The 22,950-nt window shown below is 45.1% G+C and overlaps 1 protein-coding gene across 1 annotated transcript in view; it reads right to left on the reverse strand.

Annotated features, from left to right (window-relative positions):
• LOC133141430 (AT-rich interactive domain-containing protein 1B-like) overlaps window positions 1-22,950 on the reverse strand; it is a 126,331-nt gene that overhangs the window by 13,378 nt on the left and 90,003 nt on the right. Inside the window, exons 7-13 of the mRNA XM_061261990.1 lie at window positions 19,270-19,449; window positions 13,103-13,385; window positions 6,158-6,258; window positions 5,038-5,138; window positions 3,996-4,220; window positions 3,472-3,681; window positions 963-1,167 (exon numbers count right to left, since the gene is read on the reverse strand). Of these exons, the coding sequence (XP_061117974.1) occupies window positions 963-1,167; window positions 3,472-3,681; window positions 3,996-4,220; window positions 5,038-5,138; window positions 6,158-6,258; window positions 13,103-13,385; window positions 19,270-19,449 (1,305 nt within the window). The remainder of the gene's footprint in view (window positions 1-962; window positions 1,168-3,471; window positions 3,682-3,995; window positions 4,221-5,037; window positions 5,139-6,157; window positions 6,259-13,102; window positions 13,386-19,269; window positions 19,450-22,950) is intronic.

Here is a 22,950-nt window from a genome sequence, read left to right on the forward strand (position 1 = left end):
ACTGTAACAGCGTAAGACAAACTCACTGCCCAAACACAATGGCCTGCTCCCAAAATTCGCAGGGCATTAATGTGTCTTGTGTGTTTGATATGAGAACTGTCCCAAACCAGAAACACACACACGTACACACTCTCTCTCTGGGTTGGTGATCGTCAGTAGTCTTGCATGTGAACAGTGGAGGAGGCCCTTAAGGCTACCACAACGCTCCTCATGCCCTTTGGCACATGGACAGAGACAGCCTGGTCTCAAGTGCCCTCTTTGAAGGATGTGAGTCAGAAAGAGAGAGTGGAAAGAGAGAGAGAAAAAAAGAGAGAGAGAGAAATAGTGGCAGTGGAAAACGCCAAAAGCTGCATCACTTGGCTGCTTGTGAAAGGAGGTTGACCGGAGGTCAGTTCTGTTTACATTCTTGAACTCCTCCCCCCATTTATCCTACCCCAGGGGATCCCCCCGACATTATCACCTGGTGGCTAAATATAGCCGTTGGCCCTGAGGCAGCACCGGCAGACACGCACAGATGGAGTGCTATACCAGCGCCTGCCAGCCACTCACGTTCTGTGAGTAGCCCCCCCTCTAATCCCTATCACGTGGCCCCTCCCCCTGTGCTGTTCTACAACTTCTATTATTAGACAGTTGGATTTATATTGCGATTTTCTCACACTTGTACGCTTTACAGTCATGAGGTTGAAGCTCGCCTCAACTACCACTAATGCGTAGCACCCACCTGGGTGATGCAACGGCAGCCATTTTGCGCCAGAATGCTCACCACACATTAGCTGAGGTGGAGTGGGAGATTGTTTAGGCAGTTAAATCAGGGGATGATTAGGTAGCAGGTTGAAAGAGCCAGGTTGGGTATTTATGTTGGGTGTATCAACTGTGAATCAGAAAATCACAGAACAGACACTTCAATTCAGGCACTGAAAGATGAACACATTCTCTTGCCGTAGGACAGCGCCTGTCCTTACCGGGAGATGGCGGCTGTATCTTGGGCTGCTTCTTGGCCTCTGTGGCAGGGAAGGCGTCGGGCGGGGGCTCCTCGCCGCGCTCCACCTGGCACTCGAAGGCGAACAGGTACTGGATGTACTGCTTCTTCAGCGAGCTGGCGGCTCCGCTGGACGTTCCCACGCTCAGCCCGCTCGACAACTCGCGCCACTTCTTATTCTTATTGGTCTGTGGAGCGAGTGGGCAGAGCTCACTGTCAAGTTCATGCTGTTTCACACTTCTCTCAGCCAAGAAGAGAAATGAACCAGGTTACAGGGCATACGGCCTGGTATTACTATGATTATTATTATTATTATTATTACACTACTAGTCATCCCTTTGCAGCAAAGCTTTGGCATGGCCTCATTAACTTCAAAACGTTGTCCACATTTCCCCTGATCTTCTACTCAAATGAATACTCCACACACTGCCACAAGATGGCAATCTTACCTAGCGGGTGGGCTGAGGGAAGAGAGCGCTCTGTTTGTGCTAATGTGAACAGCTAATATGTGCTAACCCTAACCCTGACTGACTAGCTACGTAGCTAGATAGTTAGTAGGCATCAATGTTTTTCTTCAAAGTAAAACTTTGTAGTTTAGTGAGTGCCCTTCCCACGAACAGTGTTCTGTTGTTTTGAGTCCCGAGAATGCTTTACTTTGATGTTTACGTATTGTAGGTACGCAAGTCTGGCAGGCTTTCACGCAGCTGTGAAAACCGACTTGTCTTGCTTGGTTAAAGAGCAAAAAGGGCAGGTTAATGAGGTTTCCCTTATGAAAACTTTTTTTTGCACTTGCTAATGTCTGCACTTTGTGAGTCTTCAAAAATGCAACAATTCCTAATTAAGCTCAACGAAAGGTTCATTAGAGGCTGGAATACTTTGAAGCAAAACTCTCTGGCAGTTAAGCAATAGCTAACTAGCAAAGCTGTTTTGTTTTGAATTTATTTTCACACATTACAGCTATGAGGCATGTTGCATGCTAGTTGTGAAAACTCAGGTTTGCTGTTATGTGTGGTTAGTCCAGGGTCACGCTCATGGCTGTGTGTACGCCTCTTTACATCTTTTAGGTAGGCTGCCATAGTATAGTGCCCTGGGGCTCTCCATATTGCGCTCTGGCCTCCAAATTTCCAGTTGTTACTCTCCTAATTGCTCATTTAGTCTGTGTGGGTATACAGCAGCAATCATCGAATCCAAACTTCAAATCCAAATTCCCTTTCCCAAATTCCCCAAATTCCTTTTTTCCCCCAAGTAATTCACTGAACAATTAGTGCTACGGATTGACTTCACACCTGACTCCCAGGTAAAGGGAGGAAGGACAGTGATTTGAAGATCCCTGGTATGAGGGAGGTGACTCTAGGTCACGGGACAATGATAAATGGCAAAGTTGAATCATGGAGTTTAGGAAGTTAGTTGCTGAGGTGTGGACTGCTGAGTGGGACCCTGCACCCTAGCAGTTCGGCCCCTGAAGCTAGCAGGGCTTAGCAGCCTAACCCAGATCAATGAGCTGGGCTATGGCACAGAGAGAGGATGGTAGCTTCACCTAGTCTCATGAATGCATGGTCAGAGTTAGCCACTGCAGGGTGAGAACATCAATCGAAATCGAGTTGGAGCTTTTCACAGAGGCTACATCATATGCTGTGTACTGATCATTTCTGCAATGCCTCAACCTTCTCCCTCTTTGTTTCTTCTTCTCTGGGCCCCTGCCCTTCCCTCCCCCGGGTTCACGGATCGGTCCAACCCCGTTCTTCGCCCTGAGGTCACAAACTGCTGCAGCCCTGTTCTTCCACTGGTTAATTCCCACGCCTTGATGTGGCCTGGAGCTACACATGCATCACCCTCCGTCTCTGAACTGCACACTATACTTCACCAAATTCGTACTTTATACTTTTACTGAAAGTAGAAAGTCTTTTTTCTCGCCACTGTTTGAGAGTTTTTCCTCCCCACTGGGACTTTTTTTTTAACCTTGTTATTGAGGGGTTCAGACCTGGTTTTTGCCCTTTTTTGGCCTTCTGTTGCTCTGTAAAGTGTCTGTCTCAGTGTAAGAAGTGCATAACACATAAAATTGACTGTTTTTCATCATGACAGAAAAGGGAGCTACCAATGCTTTGACCTCCCTGCTTTAAAATCCAGCTATGCAGGTTGACCAGTTTGAAAATTGAGCTGGTCACGCTGGTCATAAGCTGGTCTAGCTGGGTATGAGCAGGTCAACCAGCTAGTCCTGGTAGCTTGTCAGAGCTATGTTTCAAAACATAGCTTGAGCTGGTCAAACCATGTCAAGCTGGGAGCTGGTCTGAACTGGTCCGTCGTCTCTTTAGGGAGAGGGTAGGCAATCATTACTCAACACTTGAAAACATTACATTTTAATTTTGGGTAGCCAATGTCTAGCTATCCAATAACTTCACTGGGTAGTTATTTTTCATATTATAGTCAGAGCGATTGTAGGTGCTGGAGAGAAAAGTGGGTTCAGGTGGTTTGTTGTGGCTAATCTTCCTCACCATGGCCAGGCCACCAAGCTCCCTCACTGCCATGTAGAGCTGAAACAGATCCAGCGGCTTCTTCCCCACCACCGGCAGGCTGGACACGGGCGTGCCCCGCTCCTCCATGAAGGACAGATAATGCTCCACCCACGCTTTCCTCTCAGCCTCCACCCCCATCTCATACAGCCGGGCCACCTTCTCACTGCTCAAGGTGGAGGAGTAGGACTTCTGAGAGAGAGAGAGAGAGAGAGAGAGAGAGAGATAAGGAGAAATTTGAGGATGTAAATTGTACTAAATTCTTAAGAGCCATTTCTGTTATGGGTGCCTTTTCTTTTTTTTAAGTAATTCTTGATTCAGAAATTTTAGGCCTATTTTTAGGTTCCAGGATACTCTTTAGTTTACTCATACGTCAAATAGCTTCAGCACATAATTACACAGATTCTTCCTCATACTGTACACACTTTCCCTCTCCCTCTCTCCCTCTCTCTCTCACACCACACACACACACACACACACACACACACACACACACAGCTACTCACAGGGCTGGAAGGTGTTTTGGGCCAGGTGGGGCTGCTGATGCTGTCGCTGTCGTCGCCGTGGTAAGAGGACAAGCTGGCAGGACTTGGGCAGAGGGGGGAGGGGACAGGGGCGGCGGTGGGGGTGGGGGAAAGGGGGGTAGGGGTGGGGGTGGGAGCGGGAGAGAGGGGGGAGGGAGCAGGGACGGGGGTGGAGGGTTGAGAAGTGCACTGAGAACCACAGCTGTCCTGTAGGGGAAACAAAAGTGCACACAAGCATTTGTGTGAGAGATTCTTTCATTTTCCTTCTTATGTCCCAACAGCTGAAACCTTCCTAAGAAACCTGTCATCTGGCCTCTGTTTCATTGAGCGCTGTACTCTAGGTATACACTTCTGACAGTCAGTGTCAGCGAAACCCTGTCTCCACTCCCACAGGTAAAACTGGAACCCTGGAATATTCTATAATAACACAACATGTGGAATGGTGTCAATCAGCAAAGAGAGCTTTGTAAAGCAAAGGAAAAATAACAAGAGATAACAATGAAAGATTTTGAGCAAAGCAGCAACTGAGGTTTGTGTATGAGAGAATGTGTGTGTGAGAGTGAGAGAGGGTGTGTATGTGTGTGTGTGCGAGTGTATGAGCGTGAGTGAAGTATGTGATCTGTATGTGATAATCTACATTATTGGCATTTGGCAGACGCTCTTATCCAGAGCGACGTACAGTTGATTAGACTAAGCAGGAGACAATCCTCCCCTAGAGCAATGCAGTGCTAAGAGCCTTGCTCAAGGGCCCAACGGCTGTGCGGATCTTATTGTGGCTACACCGGGATTCAAACCACCGACCTTGTGTGTCCCAGTCATGCACCTTAACCACTACGCTACAGGCCACCCTTTTATGAGATTGTGTGACCATGTGTGTTTGTATTTGCCAAGAAACATTTGGCAAGAGCCTCAATTGTCTGCCAAGAAGTGCCATGGGATCTTTAATGACCACAGTGAGTCAAGGCAACAACATGACATCTGAAAGTGAGAGAGAAAGTGCACATGCAGAACCCAGGGCTGCTACCTTAGTTTTGGGGGGCTCTGTGCTTGGTCCACTCTCCTCTTTGCTATCTTTGAGCTTTGGGGGACTTGCAACTGCCCCATCTCCAGGTAACCTCATGGGCCCTTTGAAGGGGACAATCAGGCAAACAGAGAAACTTCATTCAGACAGACAGAGAGTACTATTCTACAGGCCCTCTATTCATCAACTATTAATTCAACTGGACATGAGCAGGCATGTGAACCCTCCGGCCCTCCAGGGGGAGCTATGAGGACAGCTAAGTAGAAGAGTCTGCACATGTACTTGTCCACAAATATTAAACGCTGCAAAAAACGAAAAAAGAAGTCAGTCTCAACTAAGCGGCCAAAACCGAGCTTCTTTTTTGATGTTTATTTCCTGGTCATGCCGAGAGACCTTCACAGTGGTCACTAGCACCAATACCGTTGGCACCAGTATGGCCATTCAGACCCATTTTTAATGGTACAATTGCGGTGAAAATAAGAAATCAATCATTTTTAACCATAAGGAAATGTAGTCGCAATCTGTGTTTTTCCTTCGTCTAATGCCTCCCCATTTGCCGATTTTCTTTCAGGTACTGTGTTATTAGGACGATATAGCAATACTTTATGTACAAATCAGGGACAGATTACAGAGGAAGTAAACTTGCCTTGTCAGTGGGTGACATAACAGGCACTTGGTCTATATTTCTCAAGAGTCTATGGTCTCAACAAGTAATTTAAACTTAAAATCGTATTTCTATTACTTTTTTGCTACAAAAGACAAAAACATTGCCAATGAGGTGAGACCGTTTTACAAAATTTTGGGTAGATTTTCACTTATCAAGCAAATAATATTTTTTTAAAACAAGCTAATATTGTTCACTTGAGAGAAAAATGTAAGATTTTAAGTCTCATTACGAGACTAAAACACTTGTTAACACAAACATATTTTTGTACTAAAGCTGCTGGCACCCCATTATCCTTTCTGAAGGCCGCATAATTAACTGATTATATCAATACATAATGTACACTACACAGACACACACTGCACTGTGAGTGCTTTGTACTTCAGACACTACACAGGTGCACTCTGCATAGTGCACACAGGCTTGTATTTCCTGAAGGTGGAGTGTTGTAGCGCAGACCTTGCGATGTCATCATCCCTTGGGTGCTTCCAGGTGGCTGGCTGCTTGGGGCTCCGGAGCCTCCGATGCCCGTCTGGTTCATGGAGGGAAACACGTTCTGCCTGAAACCCAGAGACAAAATGGCCGTGGACGGGGAGGTTCCAGGGATGACATCGGCATCAGAGAGGGTCTGTCACGCTCAGACGGCTGCAGGTCTGGACCTAATCTAATACCTTATACCGGCCAACCGCATTATATTCCATTACGGTTATTTAGCTGCTGCTTTTATCCAAAGCAACTTACATTTGATTAGCCTAAACAGAGGCCAATCCCAACCAGGTCCCAGTAATGCACCATTGCCACTAGGCTAAAGAGATTTCAATATTACAGTTATTTAGCTGACACTTTTATCCAAAGAGACTTTCAGTTGATTAGACTAATCCTGCAGATAATTCTCCCTGGATCAATGAGGGGTTAAGGGCCTTGTGTGGCCCAACAGCAGCACAGAAACACCAGGGCTTGAACCACCAAGCTTCTTGGTCCCAGTCATGTACCTTAGCCACTATGCTACACGCTGCCCCAGGCTGCCCTATAGGCCACATCAATGAGAACCACAGGCCACACTCCACTGACTCCCTGTCCTAGACACCAGCAAGATAAAAGGCAGTGTGTGCTAAACCCCCAGCACCAACAAGCTGCTCTTCAGCTAATGATTCAGACGTGTACTTCTAGGAAGGATCGGGTTATTTGTTGCTATGGGAACAGTCGAAAGGACCCAGCGGTTTTCAGGAGGACAGGGTTCTGATGTTGGGAGAGACCTGCTTCCCGCTGGCTGTCCTAACCGACAGAGAGAGGGGCAGGGTGGGGTGCACTGCAGCAGACAGGGGTTCGGCCAAAACGGTCCTGCACATAGTCCCAGCACGTGAAGCTGGAAAAGCTGAACTGAGGGATTCTGCTGCTCGGGTCTCATCTTCACTCTCGCGCTGGCTCAGAATTTCCTGTCTCATAATGGATTGTTCACTAATCATGAGTGTGGACGGCATACTAATGATCACGCTCTTTTCAAAAGCTGGAGTCAATTCACAGCAACATGGAATACAAAAGGAAATGACTGCTTTTCAAAACCTGAGATCCTGAAAAACACTTGTGTGCGCACATGCACACACACACATAACGAACACATACAATATATTGAACACACACACACATACATATATGTCAGAAACCTGTATATTCAACACACAAATACAATTACTCTCATACACACACATACAGATATCAAGCACACATACAGACAAGCACGTACACACACACAGACATGCATACACACGCACACACACACACACACACACACACACACAGACACACTAGCAGACACACACAAACACGCACGCACGCACGCACGCACGCACGCACGCACGCACGCACGCACACACACACAAAATAGCTTGAAAAGACAAAACCCATTTATACACAAAAACCCATTTAATAGATTTATTCAAACCGGTCTTTTCTGCCCAGGCCTGAAGTTGCTATGCTGGAGGTGACAGGGGGTTCTTGCCATTCAAATACTTCTGATTTATTTAGCAAATTTACTTAAAAAGGAGGTCAGAAATGATTATATTGGCAAGGATTCACCCCAAAGCACTTCTCTCTCATAGCCTTTTATTTCCTGTTTTTTTTTTTTTTGCTCAATTTTCCTCCAAGGGAAATTGTGTCATTAGCAACTCCTAGAGTCTGTCATTATATTCCTTTCACTGTAAAGTTGGAACTAGGCTGCTTCATTATACAGTATCCCCTTCCCACTGTAGAACTGGAACCAGACTGGCTCAATATATCCCTTCCCACTGTAGAACTGGAACCAGACTGGCTCAATATATCCCTTCCCACTGTAGAACTGGAACCAGGCTGGCTCAATATACCCCTTCCCACTGTAGAACTGGAACCAGGCTGGCTTAATATACCCCTTTCCCACTGTAGAACTGGAACCAGACTGGCTGAATATACCCCTTTCCCACTGTAGAACTGGAACCAGACTGGCTCAATATACCCCTTCCCCACTGTAGAACTGGAACCAGGCTGGTTCATTTTACCTCATTTGATACAGTAGAACTGGAATGAGGCTGGCTTGTTTTACCCATTACATTACATTACATTACATTATTGGCATTTGGCAGACGCTCTTATCCAGAGCGACGTACAACAAAGTGCATACCCATAACCAGGGATAAGTTCGCTGAAAGACCCTAGAGGTAAGTACAATTTCAACTGCTACCTGTACAACAAAGATAAGGACAAGGGCCTTTTTTTTTTTTTTTTTAACAAACAAACAAACAAACAGAGCAAAAGTCACCAAAGTTAACTATCCAAACACTGCTTACCTAGCCAACTAAAAATACCGATACACAAAGCAAGTCACAGAGACAACAATTAAGGTTCACAGGGAGGTAGGGAGGGATGGGGAGAGGTGCTGCTTGAAGAGGTGCGTCTTCAGCTTGCGCTTGAAGGTGGGGAGAGATTCTATAGTTCTGACCTCAACGGGGAGTTCGTTCCACCACCGTGGAGCCAGAACAGACAGTAGTCGTGAGCGTGAGGTGGAGGTTCTGAGAGGGGGAGGTGCCAAGCGGCCTGTGGAGGCTGAACGAAGAGGTCTGGCAGGGGTGTAGGGTCTGATGATTTTTTGCAGAATCAAACTGTAAGAACTGTAGAACTGTAGAACTAGAACCAGGCTGGCTTCATTTGACCCCATTTGATACTGTAGAACTGGAACCAGGCTGGCTTGTTTTACCCCTTCCCAACTGCAGAGATGGAACCAGGCAGAATGAGCAGAGAATTGTGGGTTAGACTGAAGTAGCAAAAAGACACAGCCGTTGTTTGTGAGCAGGTTTCACCCTCCGTGCCCGACTCACCCTCAAAAACGTGTTTTTGTCCAGCTTTAAAGTTTAAGGACAAAGGGGATGGGGGTTCAGCAAACACAACAAGGTAGAGCGACTATTGCAAGATTATCTTTAAATGTTTCAAAACGATCCACAGAGATTGCACGAGATCTTGGCGCTACGAGAGAAGGTTTCAGAAGTCTTACACAAAGCCTTTATTTCAGGCGGGCTCACATGGGAGAAACCGAAAAAGACAAAAACCGCAAAGCAGGAAGGGGCTTCGACTCAAACGCTGTCAGCTCGCACGCGCCTGTCAGCTCGGTGTCAGCGGGAAGCCCTCTGTGGAGCCACCGGGATGGGGGAGGGAGGGGGCACGAGCATCCACCCCCCCCGTACACACACACCCAGAAATAGCAGCCAGTTTTAATTACATTCACATCCAACCTCATGTGAGCAGAGTCTTCAGAGGGAAAGACAGACAGCGCAATTACATCAAACGGAAAGAAGGGAGGGAGGGGGGGAGAGACAGAGTGATGGAGAGAGGGACCAAATGAGAGATGAAATGGAACTACAAAAAATGAATATGAGCAATGATGAAAACAAAAAACTACAGTGGAAGATGAAGCCAACATTGTACTTAGACCATCAAGTGATGGACCATCCCAGATGCAGGACAGGCATGACATTACATTATAGTTATTCACACTATATAGCTGACACGGCTTACAGTTGATTAGACTAAGCAGGGGACAATCCACCCAGGAGCTATGTGGGGTTAGGTGCCTCGCTCAAGGGCCCAATAGCTGCATGGATCTCATCGTGGCCACACCTTGAACCACCCACCATTCGGGTCTCCGTATCTTAGCCTCTAGGCTACAAGCTGCCCCCCTGTTATTCTGGGGGAGGGAGGGTGTCTGTGGCCAACATGGCTGATGACCCACACCCCACTCCAAATAAATAAAGGTCCAAAAAGGCCGATTTCGCTGATCCAGCGACTGTTCTGCAACCAACCCTGTGCGCTGACGTGCGATCCTTCATAAAAACACCCCGGCAAACGCCGTCTTACATCTTAATTACGTACAGAAGAACTGCAGGAAGGACGAAGCCATTCGCCTGGGCGGTGAGAGTCGGGGCGGTGGCGACCGGCTGACGCCGGAGGCTCAGACAGGAAGCGGCGGACTCGGGCGAGACTGACGGCTCCTCTCACTCGACACAGCGGCACGCATCATGCGGTGCCAGTTCTTATTGACGGAGACGGCGTCTCTTAATGGTCTCTCCTGCATTTACATACCGTCTGCGCCGCACGCAGCTACGAGCCATTAATCACCGAGTGTCAAACGCAACTTATTCTCCAAATGCCAAACGCGTCATGATGCATCGACCGCGGAGCGCGGTGCTGAGCGGCAGCGGATCGGGACGTCGGGACGCGCTTAATCTGTCACCGACGTGCCGGAGAGTGAGGATCTGGAGTTCTGACGAACGTCATAATCTATCAGTCCGAAATATCGCTCTTCATGCTGTTTATCACAGGAAGTGTCTGCACACAGGACATCCTGCCCCCCTCTTTGAACATTATGCCTATGAGATTCTGGATTGAGACGCAGTCAGTGTTGGAGGGCTGTATTCATGTGCATGTCTGTTATAAAAAGGTCAAGAGGACTAAAAATCTCTGCTGTAATGCGGCCAGACAGTAAGAAGCCACGGGAAGGGGAAGCGAAGCGGCAGCACTGCAGGTGTGTTATGGGAAATGTAGTACAAACTCTGCAAGCAAGGGTAGTGCCACCTCCCCTGGTACTGGACTGATACTAACACTGATGTGGAGAGTAAAATGTTTTAATGGAAATGAAATTGAAGTCAAGTAAAGAAAGATTGATTTAAAATGGCAGAAGGTTTAATTGCATAGCTTGACTTCTTCTTGCACTGAGAGGAATAGGGGTACATTCAATGACCAGAAAGGCCTGAACACCACCTCTCTCAAATCTCACAGGGCTGAACACCACTCAGTAATTTTGCAGGGCTGAATACCACCTCTCACAAACCTCACAGGACTGACCACCACTCACTAATCTCACAGGGCTGAACACTCACTTTTCTCACAGGGTTGACCACCATCTCTCACTAATCTCACAGGGCTTAACACCGCTTCACTAATCTCACAGGACTGAACACCATTTACTAATCCCACAGGGCTAAACACCACTCACTAATCTCACAAAATTGAACATCACTCAGTAATCACACAGGACCAAACACAACCTCAGTAATCTAACAGGGCTGAAACCCAATCACTAACCTCACAGGTCTGAACACCATTCACTAATCTCACAGAATTGAACACCACTCAGTAATCTCACAGGGCTGAACACCACCTCACTAATCTCACAGGGCTGAACACCTCTCACTAATGTCATAGGAGTGAATTCTAATTCCACTAAAAAGGAAACTCAAAGATCTTTTCCATGAATATAAAACCTGGAGCAAATGCTTGTTTGAACGTTCCAAATATTTATACATCAGTTGTGTCTATACTTGGCACATCCAATTAAAGATTATGCCTTGAGTCCATTTTCATATACTTACTATAGTGCTCCAGGTAACTTTACAAATGATTTCTCCTACTGATTTGCTGATATAAAGAATGCTGGTAGGCTGAGATAGTGATAATTTTTCACAGAAACACCAGAGGGCATACTTTAAATGCAAAAGTAAATAGACTAAAGTACATAACCATGAAATATAAGTAAATAAAAGTGGCAGAGCTAATTTTTCTCACGGACCATCCTGGCCCAGTGTGTCCCAGAATGCCATCCTCTCAAATGCTCTCCCACCAACCTACTGTAACTTTGTGAAAATGTTTTTTTAATCTCACGAAGCTCAGGTTTGAGATGTCCTCCATCTGCTTGTGGTTCATGGATAGTTTATCTGTCCCATGGCAGGAAGAGCCAAACCAGAGGAGAACACTCCAATTACAACTGGAGGCACTTAATTTAGCAACAGGGTTTTAAGGTTTGGTGGATCAGCGTTCAGTAATCTTCCATGTGCAATGCATTGCACATGCTCAACTGCCCACATTTCTGGACAGAAAATGCAGGAAACTGTGAACGGATCGAACTAAAACATGGGCAAACAGCACAACACAGTGTAACATTTCAAAAAAAGCCTGTTCTTATTGCTTATGCGGTGAAAAGCTTTTTTCAGCTCCTGTCTGAAGAAGTTTTCTTCATCTGTGGCTGTTTTCTCCAAACCTCAGAGAACAAAGCTGTTTCTTCAGCTATAACAAGCAGCTCGACTGTCACTGTGCACAGGAGCTGCACTGGATCAAGAAAGCGAGAATCTACGCTTTTAATGTGACGTACCAACCGCCAGGCCCACTTTATACGGAATAATAAAAGAATCCGAAACTCGTCATTCAGACAACACCGCCGTGAACTTCAAACAAAGAGTTTTTATCAAATAAACCTATAAAAACAATCTGTAAACTTTATGGGGCACATACATTATCAGGACATGGCTGGTTGCCTATTTCCTATGAAGTGGCTTGCACAGAAGTGATGGAGCGCACTGGTACTTGGAGAAAGCTTATCACTGCCACAGTGATGGCATAGGCGTCCGCTTTGGTGCCAGAACAGAAATATTGTGAAGGCCCCTGATCTCATCCTCCTCAGAACATTAACCGTCTGATCCTGAGGACAGCCATCCCACAAACATTACACTAAAATGCTAAATAAAGAGCGAAAATAAAATAAGCAACACATCTGTATTGAGCACTTTTCACCGTGTGATCCAAGAGGCCCTTTGACTGGAAAGACTAAAAATATAGAATAAACGTTCAAAACCCATGGAGAGTGCTTGGTGATCTGAGGAATGGTGCATGCTGCTTATTTTAGCATCAGAAGGCTTCAGAGGAAATAGCGAGAAAAAAGAAGATAATTTTGTGCATAAAATGGAGGGCAACAGCACATTGATTTCTGCCGTTTTGCGATGTCCTATTTACACACTCAAGCACCCTTAACTTCTATCACACACATACACACCTACACACGCACACACACATGGGCACACTGGTACACACACAGACACACACACTCACCTTCCCTGGGTGGTGTTTGCGGCTGCCTGCATAACAGCAACGGCCGCTTCCTGGGCCTTGCGGTTGATGTTGGCGAGGGAGGGGGCACCGCTGGGGCTGGCAGACTGGGGCATGCTGGGAGAGCTGGGCGCTATGGTGCCGGAGTAGGGCCGGCTGTGGTTAAGGGGCATGGCAGAACCCTGCCCCTGCAAGGGGCCGCCCAGGTTGTTGGTCACGCCAGGACCTGGCCCATTGTAGCTGGAACCTGGAGCTCCGTCATAGCTGGGCGGTCGTGGGAAGTTACCTGACAACACAGTGAAACATAGCAATTGAAAGGTCGGGGGTTGCAACTGTAACTTATAACGTGTCTAAAATTACTCCCAGCTACACAAACCCTCACTTGCTAACTCACAAGATCATGCGCATACATACAGTGAACGCCATACTGTAATTCATTGGACAGTGACACGTTTTGTATTATTTTGGTTCTGTACTCTAGCACTTTGAGTTTGAAAGGATACAATGAGAATGTGGTTGAAGTGCAGACTGTCAGCTTTAATTTCAGGGTGTCACCATCCATATCGGATGAACCGATTAGAAATGACAGTACCTTCTGTACACGGTCCCCCCATTTTAAGGTACTACAAATATTTGTTGAATTGGCTTCACAGATGTGTTTCGTGAGGCAGGTGTATTAATTTCATTAGTGAATGCAGAAGAGAGCTGTTGATGTCTAGTCTTGATTCTAGACTTTCAAATTGCCTTTGGAGATTAACAGTGTCGATGCAAATTAATCTGGTCGTCATAACGCTCAGAAATTAAATTCAATCAATCAGGAACATTGCAAAAACTCTGGGCATGCCCAAGTAAACTGTTTTATTCATTATTAACAAGAAAAAAACAAATGATGAACTCAATTATGTCAATAGACTTCGTAGACTGAGGAAGACCACTGTAGTGGATGACTGGAGAATACTCTCTTTGTTGAAGAAAACCCCCCCCCCCCCGACAATGGCACATCTGGATGTAGGTGTAAATGTGTCAAAGTCTGCCATATGTAGAAGCACCAGCAGGACTACAGAGGGTACACTACAAGATGCAAATCACTGATAAGCCTGAAGAACAGTTTGCTAAAAAGCACCTAAAAGAGCCCCAAGAGTTCTGGAACAGTCTTGTGGACAAATGAGACAAAAATTAACATGTACCAGAGTGATGGTAAGAGGAAAGTGTGGAAGTGTGGAGAAAAAAAGGAAATGCCCATGATCCAAAGCATACCACTGAGGAAGATGGTGGAGGGGGTGTTATGGCTTGTATGGCTGCCAGTGGAATGAGCTCACTTGTCCTCATTAATGATGTGACTGCAGACAGAAGTAGAACAATGAATTCTGAAGTCTACAGAAATGTTTTATCTGCTCAGATAAAACCAAATGCCTCAAAATGCCTCCAAACCTATTGGACGGCACTTCATCATGCAACAAGACAAATGACCCAGAAATATACTGCCAGAGCAATAAAAGGGTTTTTGGCGGCCAAAAAGTGAAAAATCCTTGACTGGCCAAGTCAATCACCGGATCTGAATTAAATTGAACGTGCATTTTACATGCTGAAGAGGAGACAGAAGGCAAAATGTCCCTGAAACAAGCAGGAACTGAAGATGGCTGCAGTACAGGCCTGGCAGAGCATCACCATGGAAGATATACAGCGTCTGAGGCTGGATATGCGTCACAGACTTCAAGAAGTGACTGCATGCAAAGGATATGTGACCAAATATTATAAATCATTACTTTATTCTACATTATGTTAAACTGTAATTTTTAAAAATATTTTTTAAGCTGACAGTCGGCCTTTCAACCTCATTGTCATTGTATCCTTTCAAAGTAAATGTGCTAGAGTGCAGAACCAAAAAAACAAAAAAATGTCACTGTCCAATGAATTATGGTGCTCACTGTATTCATGGTCACATGCTTGCAGACACACACTCAGACAGTACTATCACTGCCATGTCCTCCAAGGACAAATACCCTTAAATAAAAGAGTAAAACGCTGTATCTGCCTTTAAGAAGGGGGCATTTATCTTGATTTGATTATTGGATATTTAGTCAGGCTCACACTTTAATCCCCAGAGAATATGTCTAGAGATGGGTATGTGTCCCCTCAAAGAGGTTTTCCAGTCTGAAATGAAGGAACATTGTGCAGTGCTACAGAAAAGAAAAATAGACAGGTGCCCATAAAGCCTCAGTTCAGTATGACTTTCTACCATAGACAGCCAGGAAATCTAACGCAGAGCATTGAAAAAAGAAATCTAAAACTGAAATCTAAAACCCATCCACACCTGCCTCAGGCAGCTTAGCCAACACGAATGGGGGATTTGCAGAAATAGAAGAAAGTCCCAGAATTGTTACTCAGCTGGAACCACAGGGAGTCTCGCACAGGCATGCTTGTTTCCCAGCAGCCTCTGCGAACTGCGGTGGGGGAGCTGTCCTTTTTCACATGCTCCTGCAGAGACATACTCTCACTTGGCTGCACCCCGCTCAGTCTTAAAGCGGCATGTTGAGACACACGTGAACGCTCGAGCACCTGAACCCACACACACACTTACACAAATGCAAGCACACACACTTGACTTGGGTCAGCCCGAGGAAGATTCAGGGAAGCCCCTTCTGGATTTTTAGCTTGACTGCCACATCGAGACCAAAGAAACTGACATTTTTAATGAAAGGTTAGTGTCATAAATACGTTATTTATAGGGAACTAATTATGTTTGACTTATAAAATTATGAAAAAATGCAAAATGTAAGATTGCCAGGAGCACATTCACTTTGGTATCTGTGAAGCTCGACATCTCAAAACCATTCAGAACCTTATAATTCCAAGGTCATGACATTATTTTGGTGTATTTTTTACTTGTTAAACCATTGGGATTTGCCAACAACCTCTCAAACTGTAATTCAGAGGACTTTTCATGTTCATCCTTTTCTTCCTTCAATGGTGGAGCTTTAGAGAATCAGGTGTTCCAACATGTTCCTCCACTGCCACAACGATTAATTTCTTTCTCCTCTAAAGTAGAATTTAAAAACATGTCTGGAGAGCCTTGACATTTGAAGGACTGCTCTTACATATGCAACTCTCAAAAAAAACACAAACATACGGGAAGGAGCCAAATGAACTCCCAGTAGCTTTGGCCCTCTTACATTAGCACTCGTCGTCAAGAGTAGAATGGGGGCATTTATAGTGGGAGGGAGAGGGTTGAGCCTAGGCACGGTCACAATTCCAGCTAAATCTGCGGCGTGGAAACCACGTTCCAAAGATGCTTCTCATGAGCCGTGTCTGAATCCCCCGACTCCCGTGGGAAAGGAGGACCACGGCCAATCAAATTAGAGACAGGGAATACTGCTGCTCCACCCACAAAATTAATTTCTGCTTTCTGTCAGAGAGACTGTGTTGTCAGAAAAGAGCATAACTCAGCCGGTCCTGATGATTAACATGGGCCGAGCGAGCTCCAACTCCAAGTATGACCCTGCCTGTCACACCATGTCTGTCCTCTCTCAGGGACGTGCTGTTACTACAGTGCACACATTCTGCAGGCCGTGGCCTGGAATCCTGCTGGGCGACGCACAGCTGGATGAAGCTCTTCCCAGAGAATGTTAAAGCAATGGAACTGGGTTACAACAGCGACTGTGCACTCCAAAATGGAGATTTCGAAAAAAGGAGGGGGAATGCAGTCAAAATGTTTCAACTTTTATACGTGTTGTCTACATGTGTCTGCATATGTATACATGCCTTCACAAGCGTGGGGCGTATGTTATGAGTACGTGTAGGCAAACGTGTACGCAGTTGCGTGCGTGAGCTCGTCTGTTGGAGTAGACGACTTGTGCCTCGCAGTGTGTCCAAGAACAACACGGCAGACAGAGTGGGAACTCGGAGATCCTGGCTGTGTCCATGTGGGTTTAATGGGTTAGTAATTTTCTGGCAAGGCGGGAGACAGAAAGCAGATGGAGCTGTCATTAAGCACAATAAGCAGCAGCTGCTAGGCCCGCTTGTGTCAGCTGGGCCAGGGACGGCCTGTGCAATCCAGGCCTCCGTAAAAGGTCCGAGCCACGGCCTGCTCCAGTTCACATGCTCGGAGGAGGAGGGCAACCGCTCTGTAACTATCCACACTCAGCTTACTTTATACCTTTCAACGTCTGGGGCTAGTGTTACCTTAGTTTTAAATGTCTGGTGGTACAGAGGTACAGATACTTTATGTCAAGACAACATGGTTGGAAATAATGATGAAGGTCTGGTTTGCTCCAGTGAGGATGTAGGGTGTGGTCTGTACAGCTGAGTATACATGTGCAGGCAAGTATCCATATCCTCCTGATCTCTTTCCATAATACTCCATAAAATAAGCTATGTAACTATCCCCACTCAGCTATACCTTTCAAAGTCTCAGGTCAGTGCCACCTCTAGGTTTCAAACTTCTGGTGAGCATCCATAAAAACACAAATTGGCTACACGGACTAGAAGTCATGTTTCCGAATAAGTGTAGGTTTGTTATGGACATTTTGGAGTGCAGAAGGTGCATTCATCACCCAGACCCATTAAAATGGCACTACGGATCACGTGTCGGGCCCTATGGCTTACACGCTGCTCCCTTTCCAAAACCCAAACTGAAAAACGGTCAGGAGTACAGAGTGTGAGGGAACTGTCACCCAAGCAATGAAAGTGACATGATGGTGAGAGAGGCTCTAAATACTGTTAACCTCAATGACAGCAACTAACCAACTGATAGGAGTGGCCACTTTCTGTCCCATAAATCTGTTGACCAGTGGTCACCCTAATTAGGGCAGACTGCTCTGTGGGATAATAAATTCAGCTTCATACACAAAGTTATTGCATTTTCTTCATCCATCACATTTAATAAAGTTAGCTGCGCCACCTTATATTGGGGCCAAGGTTAAGACAATGACCCTCTCTAATGAGACTGGGACATTGTCGTTCCCTTCAGAAGACGTATTCTGCAGACCCCTCTAAATGTTTAGTCTAGTCCATCTGCTGAGACAGAGAGAGTGTGTGTATGTGTGTGTGTGTGTGTGTGAGAGAGAGTGAGTGAGAAAGAGAGAGAGAGAAAGAGAGAGAGAGAAGCCTAGTGACACTAATATATCCTTGCATCAGCCTTGTCAAAGGGCACTGAGTTCAGACAGTCACACCCATAAGGTAAGCAGGCTACATCCACAGGGTGATGGAGTAGGGGGGCAGGGAGAGTGCAGGGCTGCTGCTTGGGTTCTTAAGCCAAACAGCCTGGTTTCTGAAACTGCTGAGAGATGGGATGTGTGACCTTCCTGCAGAGCAGATCTGTGCTAATACCCCAGTACCCAATAAGGCTTTACAGCACTGACTCTTAAGATTACCCAGCGATCAGGTCATGGTCCAGAGAATCCCTCTGAAATAGGCAGCATCAAAAGATGCACCAAACCAAAATAAAAGCCAAGCAGCTAGGAGACCAGGAGCAATAATAACAACATTTTTTAATAACATCCCTGCCAATTGCTTTAAATTAATGTCTACCATGGCTTGGGTTAATACTCTATTATGATTTGCTGAGAGGCAGGGATAGTGAAATATCCCTCATATTTAAATATTTATATGGCAAAATGCATCCAAAATATACCAAATATAGCAGTGCTAAAACAATATGCAATATGCATAAATATATGCATATATATCACATGATGCATTATATGTCCATTCCTTTATTCTGGAAGTAGACACTCATAGAATATATTATCAATGGAAAATCTTTTTTTTATTGATTTAAATGTTATCACCATCATTGGCTGGTTTGCCAAGACATGATGTAAATGAGTCCTTACTTTCAGTTTGTGCGTCACAGACCATATGTACCACATAAATGGCAGCACACTTATAGGCCCTAGAACATAATGTTATTGTCTTTTGACTGTCAGAACAAGAACACAACAATGTTCTCTGGTTAACATCAAAGTAGATTTCTGTGACTGACCTTAAATCTGCTTATATAATCAAGAGCCTCCTTGTTGGTATAGTTCCCCAGCAAGGAATTAACATATAGGACTTAGGTAGTAAGGTGCAGTTACAGTAGGATGTGATTCAAATTCATGTCTATGCTAGCAATTTAAATGCTATATCGCTTTTGCACAAACATGCCACAGCCCCTGGGACATTCCTACCTTGGGGCCCAAACTGCCCCCCTGTGGGTCCGTAGGTGCCACCGGAGCCGCTCTGCTGATAGGGCCCCATCCCATGCTGCACTTGGCCCCCTGGTGAGGGGTGCGGTGACATGGAGGGTCCAGGCTGCTGGGGGCCAAACTGGGCCATGGGAGGATTCCGCTGCATGTTGGGAACAAAACCTGGGACACAAACAGGAAGGTGTCAACAGTCAATCATCCAGTAACAAAGCTAAAACTGCCAGTCTGTTTCTACTGCCACAGCTACTCAAAGTCAAAAACCAACCAACCAACCAAGCAAACCTTAATTGAAGCACCTCTATTCGTAAACCTTAATTGTCTTATTTGCCAAACTGAGTCTCAACTGCAAAATCTTCCTCTTCTCAAGTCGAGTCTCCATTAGCCAAGGCTCTAAGGGCCAAAGTGAATCTCTGAAACTCATAACTCATTACTCATAACTGAGTAAATATCATCCAAACTGAACTACTACTACCAATAGGTGAACAGGCGCTTTAAGTCAAGACAGCATTCTTGGAAAGAAAGCCTTCTTGCTTGGTTCTTCAAGATGACGGTCTGGTTTGCTCCAGCGAGGATATAGGGTGGGGTCTGTACAGTTGAGTATTCATGTACAGGCAAGTATCCACATCCTCCTGATCTCTTTCCATAATAATCCTCTAACTAAATCCTAAAACATCTCTTGTATTTCCAAGGGCTCCTATTACTCATAGATACGGATCTTCTTCCTGGAGTGGCTGTTCCCGTGCCGAGAGCCCTGGACATCTTATCCAGAGAAGACAATGACAATGAAAACCAGCTCTGAGAATTAGCTGCATCAACCACCGTCTTCTATCCCCCTGACTTTGAATTTCATGAGCACATGTTCAGGTATCAGATCGACGGTTCTATAAAATTACATGTACCCTGAAACATCATCTTATTAACTCTGATCACCATCATAGACATATAACAGCTGACTGTGAACATTAGTACTGCAGGATGAAGACAGTTTTCTGTTATAGCTATGCCACAACAATATTACAAAATGTATGCAGCATTTTCAGTCTGCCACAGATTACCAAATGTATTTTGTGTAATCTATTTTAAAGTTCCAATGCTCAGTTAAATCCAAAATAATTTAAGGGATTCCCATTTTTTTTCATTTGTCTAAAAGAGTAACAGACTGACTGCACAAATAAGCAATGTTTGTTATCACTAGAACATTTAGTCTGATTGCCGTTAAATTCATATTTATACACAGACAGCAGACAGACATGCCTGTTTAAAATAAAATGGCTCTTGAATTTGCTTGGATAGCAAAAGGTCCCCTTTGGCCCTAACCACTTGACACTGGAGTGAGACACAGCAGAATTAGAGTTATTACGTTAAATGGATAACAGAAATGCATCCCGGCCAAAAACGCCAGCCACTCGTTCTTAAGTGCATCAGCAGCCTGTGCAGCTGCCGTTTATCCGCTGGGCTTTCTTGGCTCTGAGACGGACAGCCATTAGTCTCTCTCTTTGCCTCTATAATGATAACAATATTTAGTATTTATTTGGTGGCAAGCAGAGTGAGATGATGAAAGCAGTCCGAAAACATGCAGGCAGACATGCCGGCTGTACGGGGGACATTACTGTAATGTTCTGCTTCCATTAGCGTAAGGCATTCTGGGAAAAAAAAACCCACTCTGTAATACCACATTTTAAATTGCCTGGAAAATGGACGCGGAGTGGAAACATTGTGCAGACGGTGCTAAAAGTGAACAGCGCGTACGCGGCCTTCCAGACCAGCAGAGCGGTGGGAAGACTCTGGCTCTTAAGCAGAAAATCACTACAACAGCCAGCACTCACAAGCTCATGCCTGTGTTCGGTAATGTCCAACTTTCCAAAAAAAAAAACTGACATTGCAGCACATAAAAACTCTATTTATGAGACGGTGAAGTGCTTATGTCACTCAATCAGACACCCTAAATACGGCACTGCGAGAGAGCTATTACAACGGCCCTGCTCAGAGAATAAACAGAACAAGAGGAGAGATGACTGTGTGTTCTGGTCATTGTGTGAAAAGCTTTTTATTTGACAGCACAGAAGCCTTTTTATTAGCTTCCGCCAAGAAAACATAAAAAAGGGGCAAAATCACACAGTCTGAGCAGACTACACAGGGTTTGCTAAGGCCTGCAGCTGCATGCTTGCTAATACAGTAAGTACAGTAACATAACATAAATACTAATTACATGCCAAAATGATTATCAAAGCATTTCAGAACTAATTACAGTGTACTGGAATGATGCACAGGAATGCCTGCTATATGCTGACAGCTTTGAATCTAGATAATGAAAATAAAAAGAAAGTAATTTAGCTACACCGCTTAACCAGAGAACATCACAAAAATAAGAATAAGTCATAGACCTGTGCCATATGGCTCCAGTAAGAAATGCTCCTAATTTGTTATTGGCGGAATTAATATTCTCAACAAAATGCATTAGTTTGCAATCATATTGGTAAACTCATTAAATAAAAGGGGCCGCCTTTTTGCACAATTCCACTTGGGCACAGAAATGATCTGTTCCTATTGTTTGAGCATTACTTACTTAGTAAATACATTTACATTTGTTATGTGGTATTATTTAGTGTACTCACAACATATTTTAAAATGTAGTAAGCTATCTTTTGCAGCACATTTTTACTTAACGGTTTGTTTAAATATTCAATTTATTTCACATCATAGGCATGCAGACATATTTAATTGTAGTTCAAATTAAATTTCTGTGTGAGATTAAACCACAAAAATTTGAGACAGCGAACAGCGTTCTCCAATCTGGTGTACATAGTGTTCCTTCAACTCCACTCTTTGTACTTCCCAGGATAGTATTAAGAAACACATAGTGACATACATTGTCATTGGTGCTTATAATACGTTCTCTGCACAATATATTAAGCAGGAGTGCGTGCTGCTCATTTTTTTAAAATAGTGACTGTGTCACTGAGACAGCATCTGACACGGTTAACGTCTTACTCAGTGGCGTGCAGGTGTGATTCATTTTCACATTCATAATGATAAATGTCTGGCTGCAATAACGATGCCAGTCCCCCTATTCTCTCAGCAATATCTCACCCGGCACCAGCCTAACAACAAGAGAGGGAGACATCGGGATTTATGGGAAAGACGGGAGGCGGAAAAGGCTGACTTCACATACGCGATCAAACAGTACGGATTTCTTCAATCTAACACGCGAACGTCTCCGCGCGTATCTCGTCAAAATCGGTGGAGGAGATGTTCATTTCCAGCGCCGTCTCGCTGCACGCCGAGTCGGAACAGGTGCGTTGGATTAATAACAGCTTGGGAGCGAACGTCAGCGATCTCCTGGGCACCCTTCAACAGATTTTTGTTTTTACAGGAACAGCGCTCTGCCGTGATGCAGCCCGCGTAATCATGTGTGATTTCTTTGCTTTCCCGCACGCAAAGGCTCATCCGTTAATTATCAAACGGTTTAAAAATATCTGACTGGAGGAGCAAGACGTTAAACAGCCTCTGGTCTTCCCCTCCTGAAGCACCTCTATTCGTGAGCCTCTATGGGCCTGGCCCAGTCTGTGAGTCTGGGTTCTATCAATAGGAAAGAGGTGTGTGGTGGGTAGGTTAGGTCTCTAGTGGGCCAGGACAACAGATGCACTCAGTGGATAATGATTA

The sequence above is a fragment of the Conger conger genome, chromosome 1 (assembly GCF_963514075.1).
Source record: "Conger conger chromosome 1, fConCon1.1, whole genome shotgun sequence".
Classification (NCBI taxonomy): domain Eukaryota; kingdom Metazoa; phylum Chordata; class Actinopteri; order Anguilliformes; family Congridae; genus Conger; species Conger conger.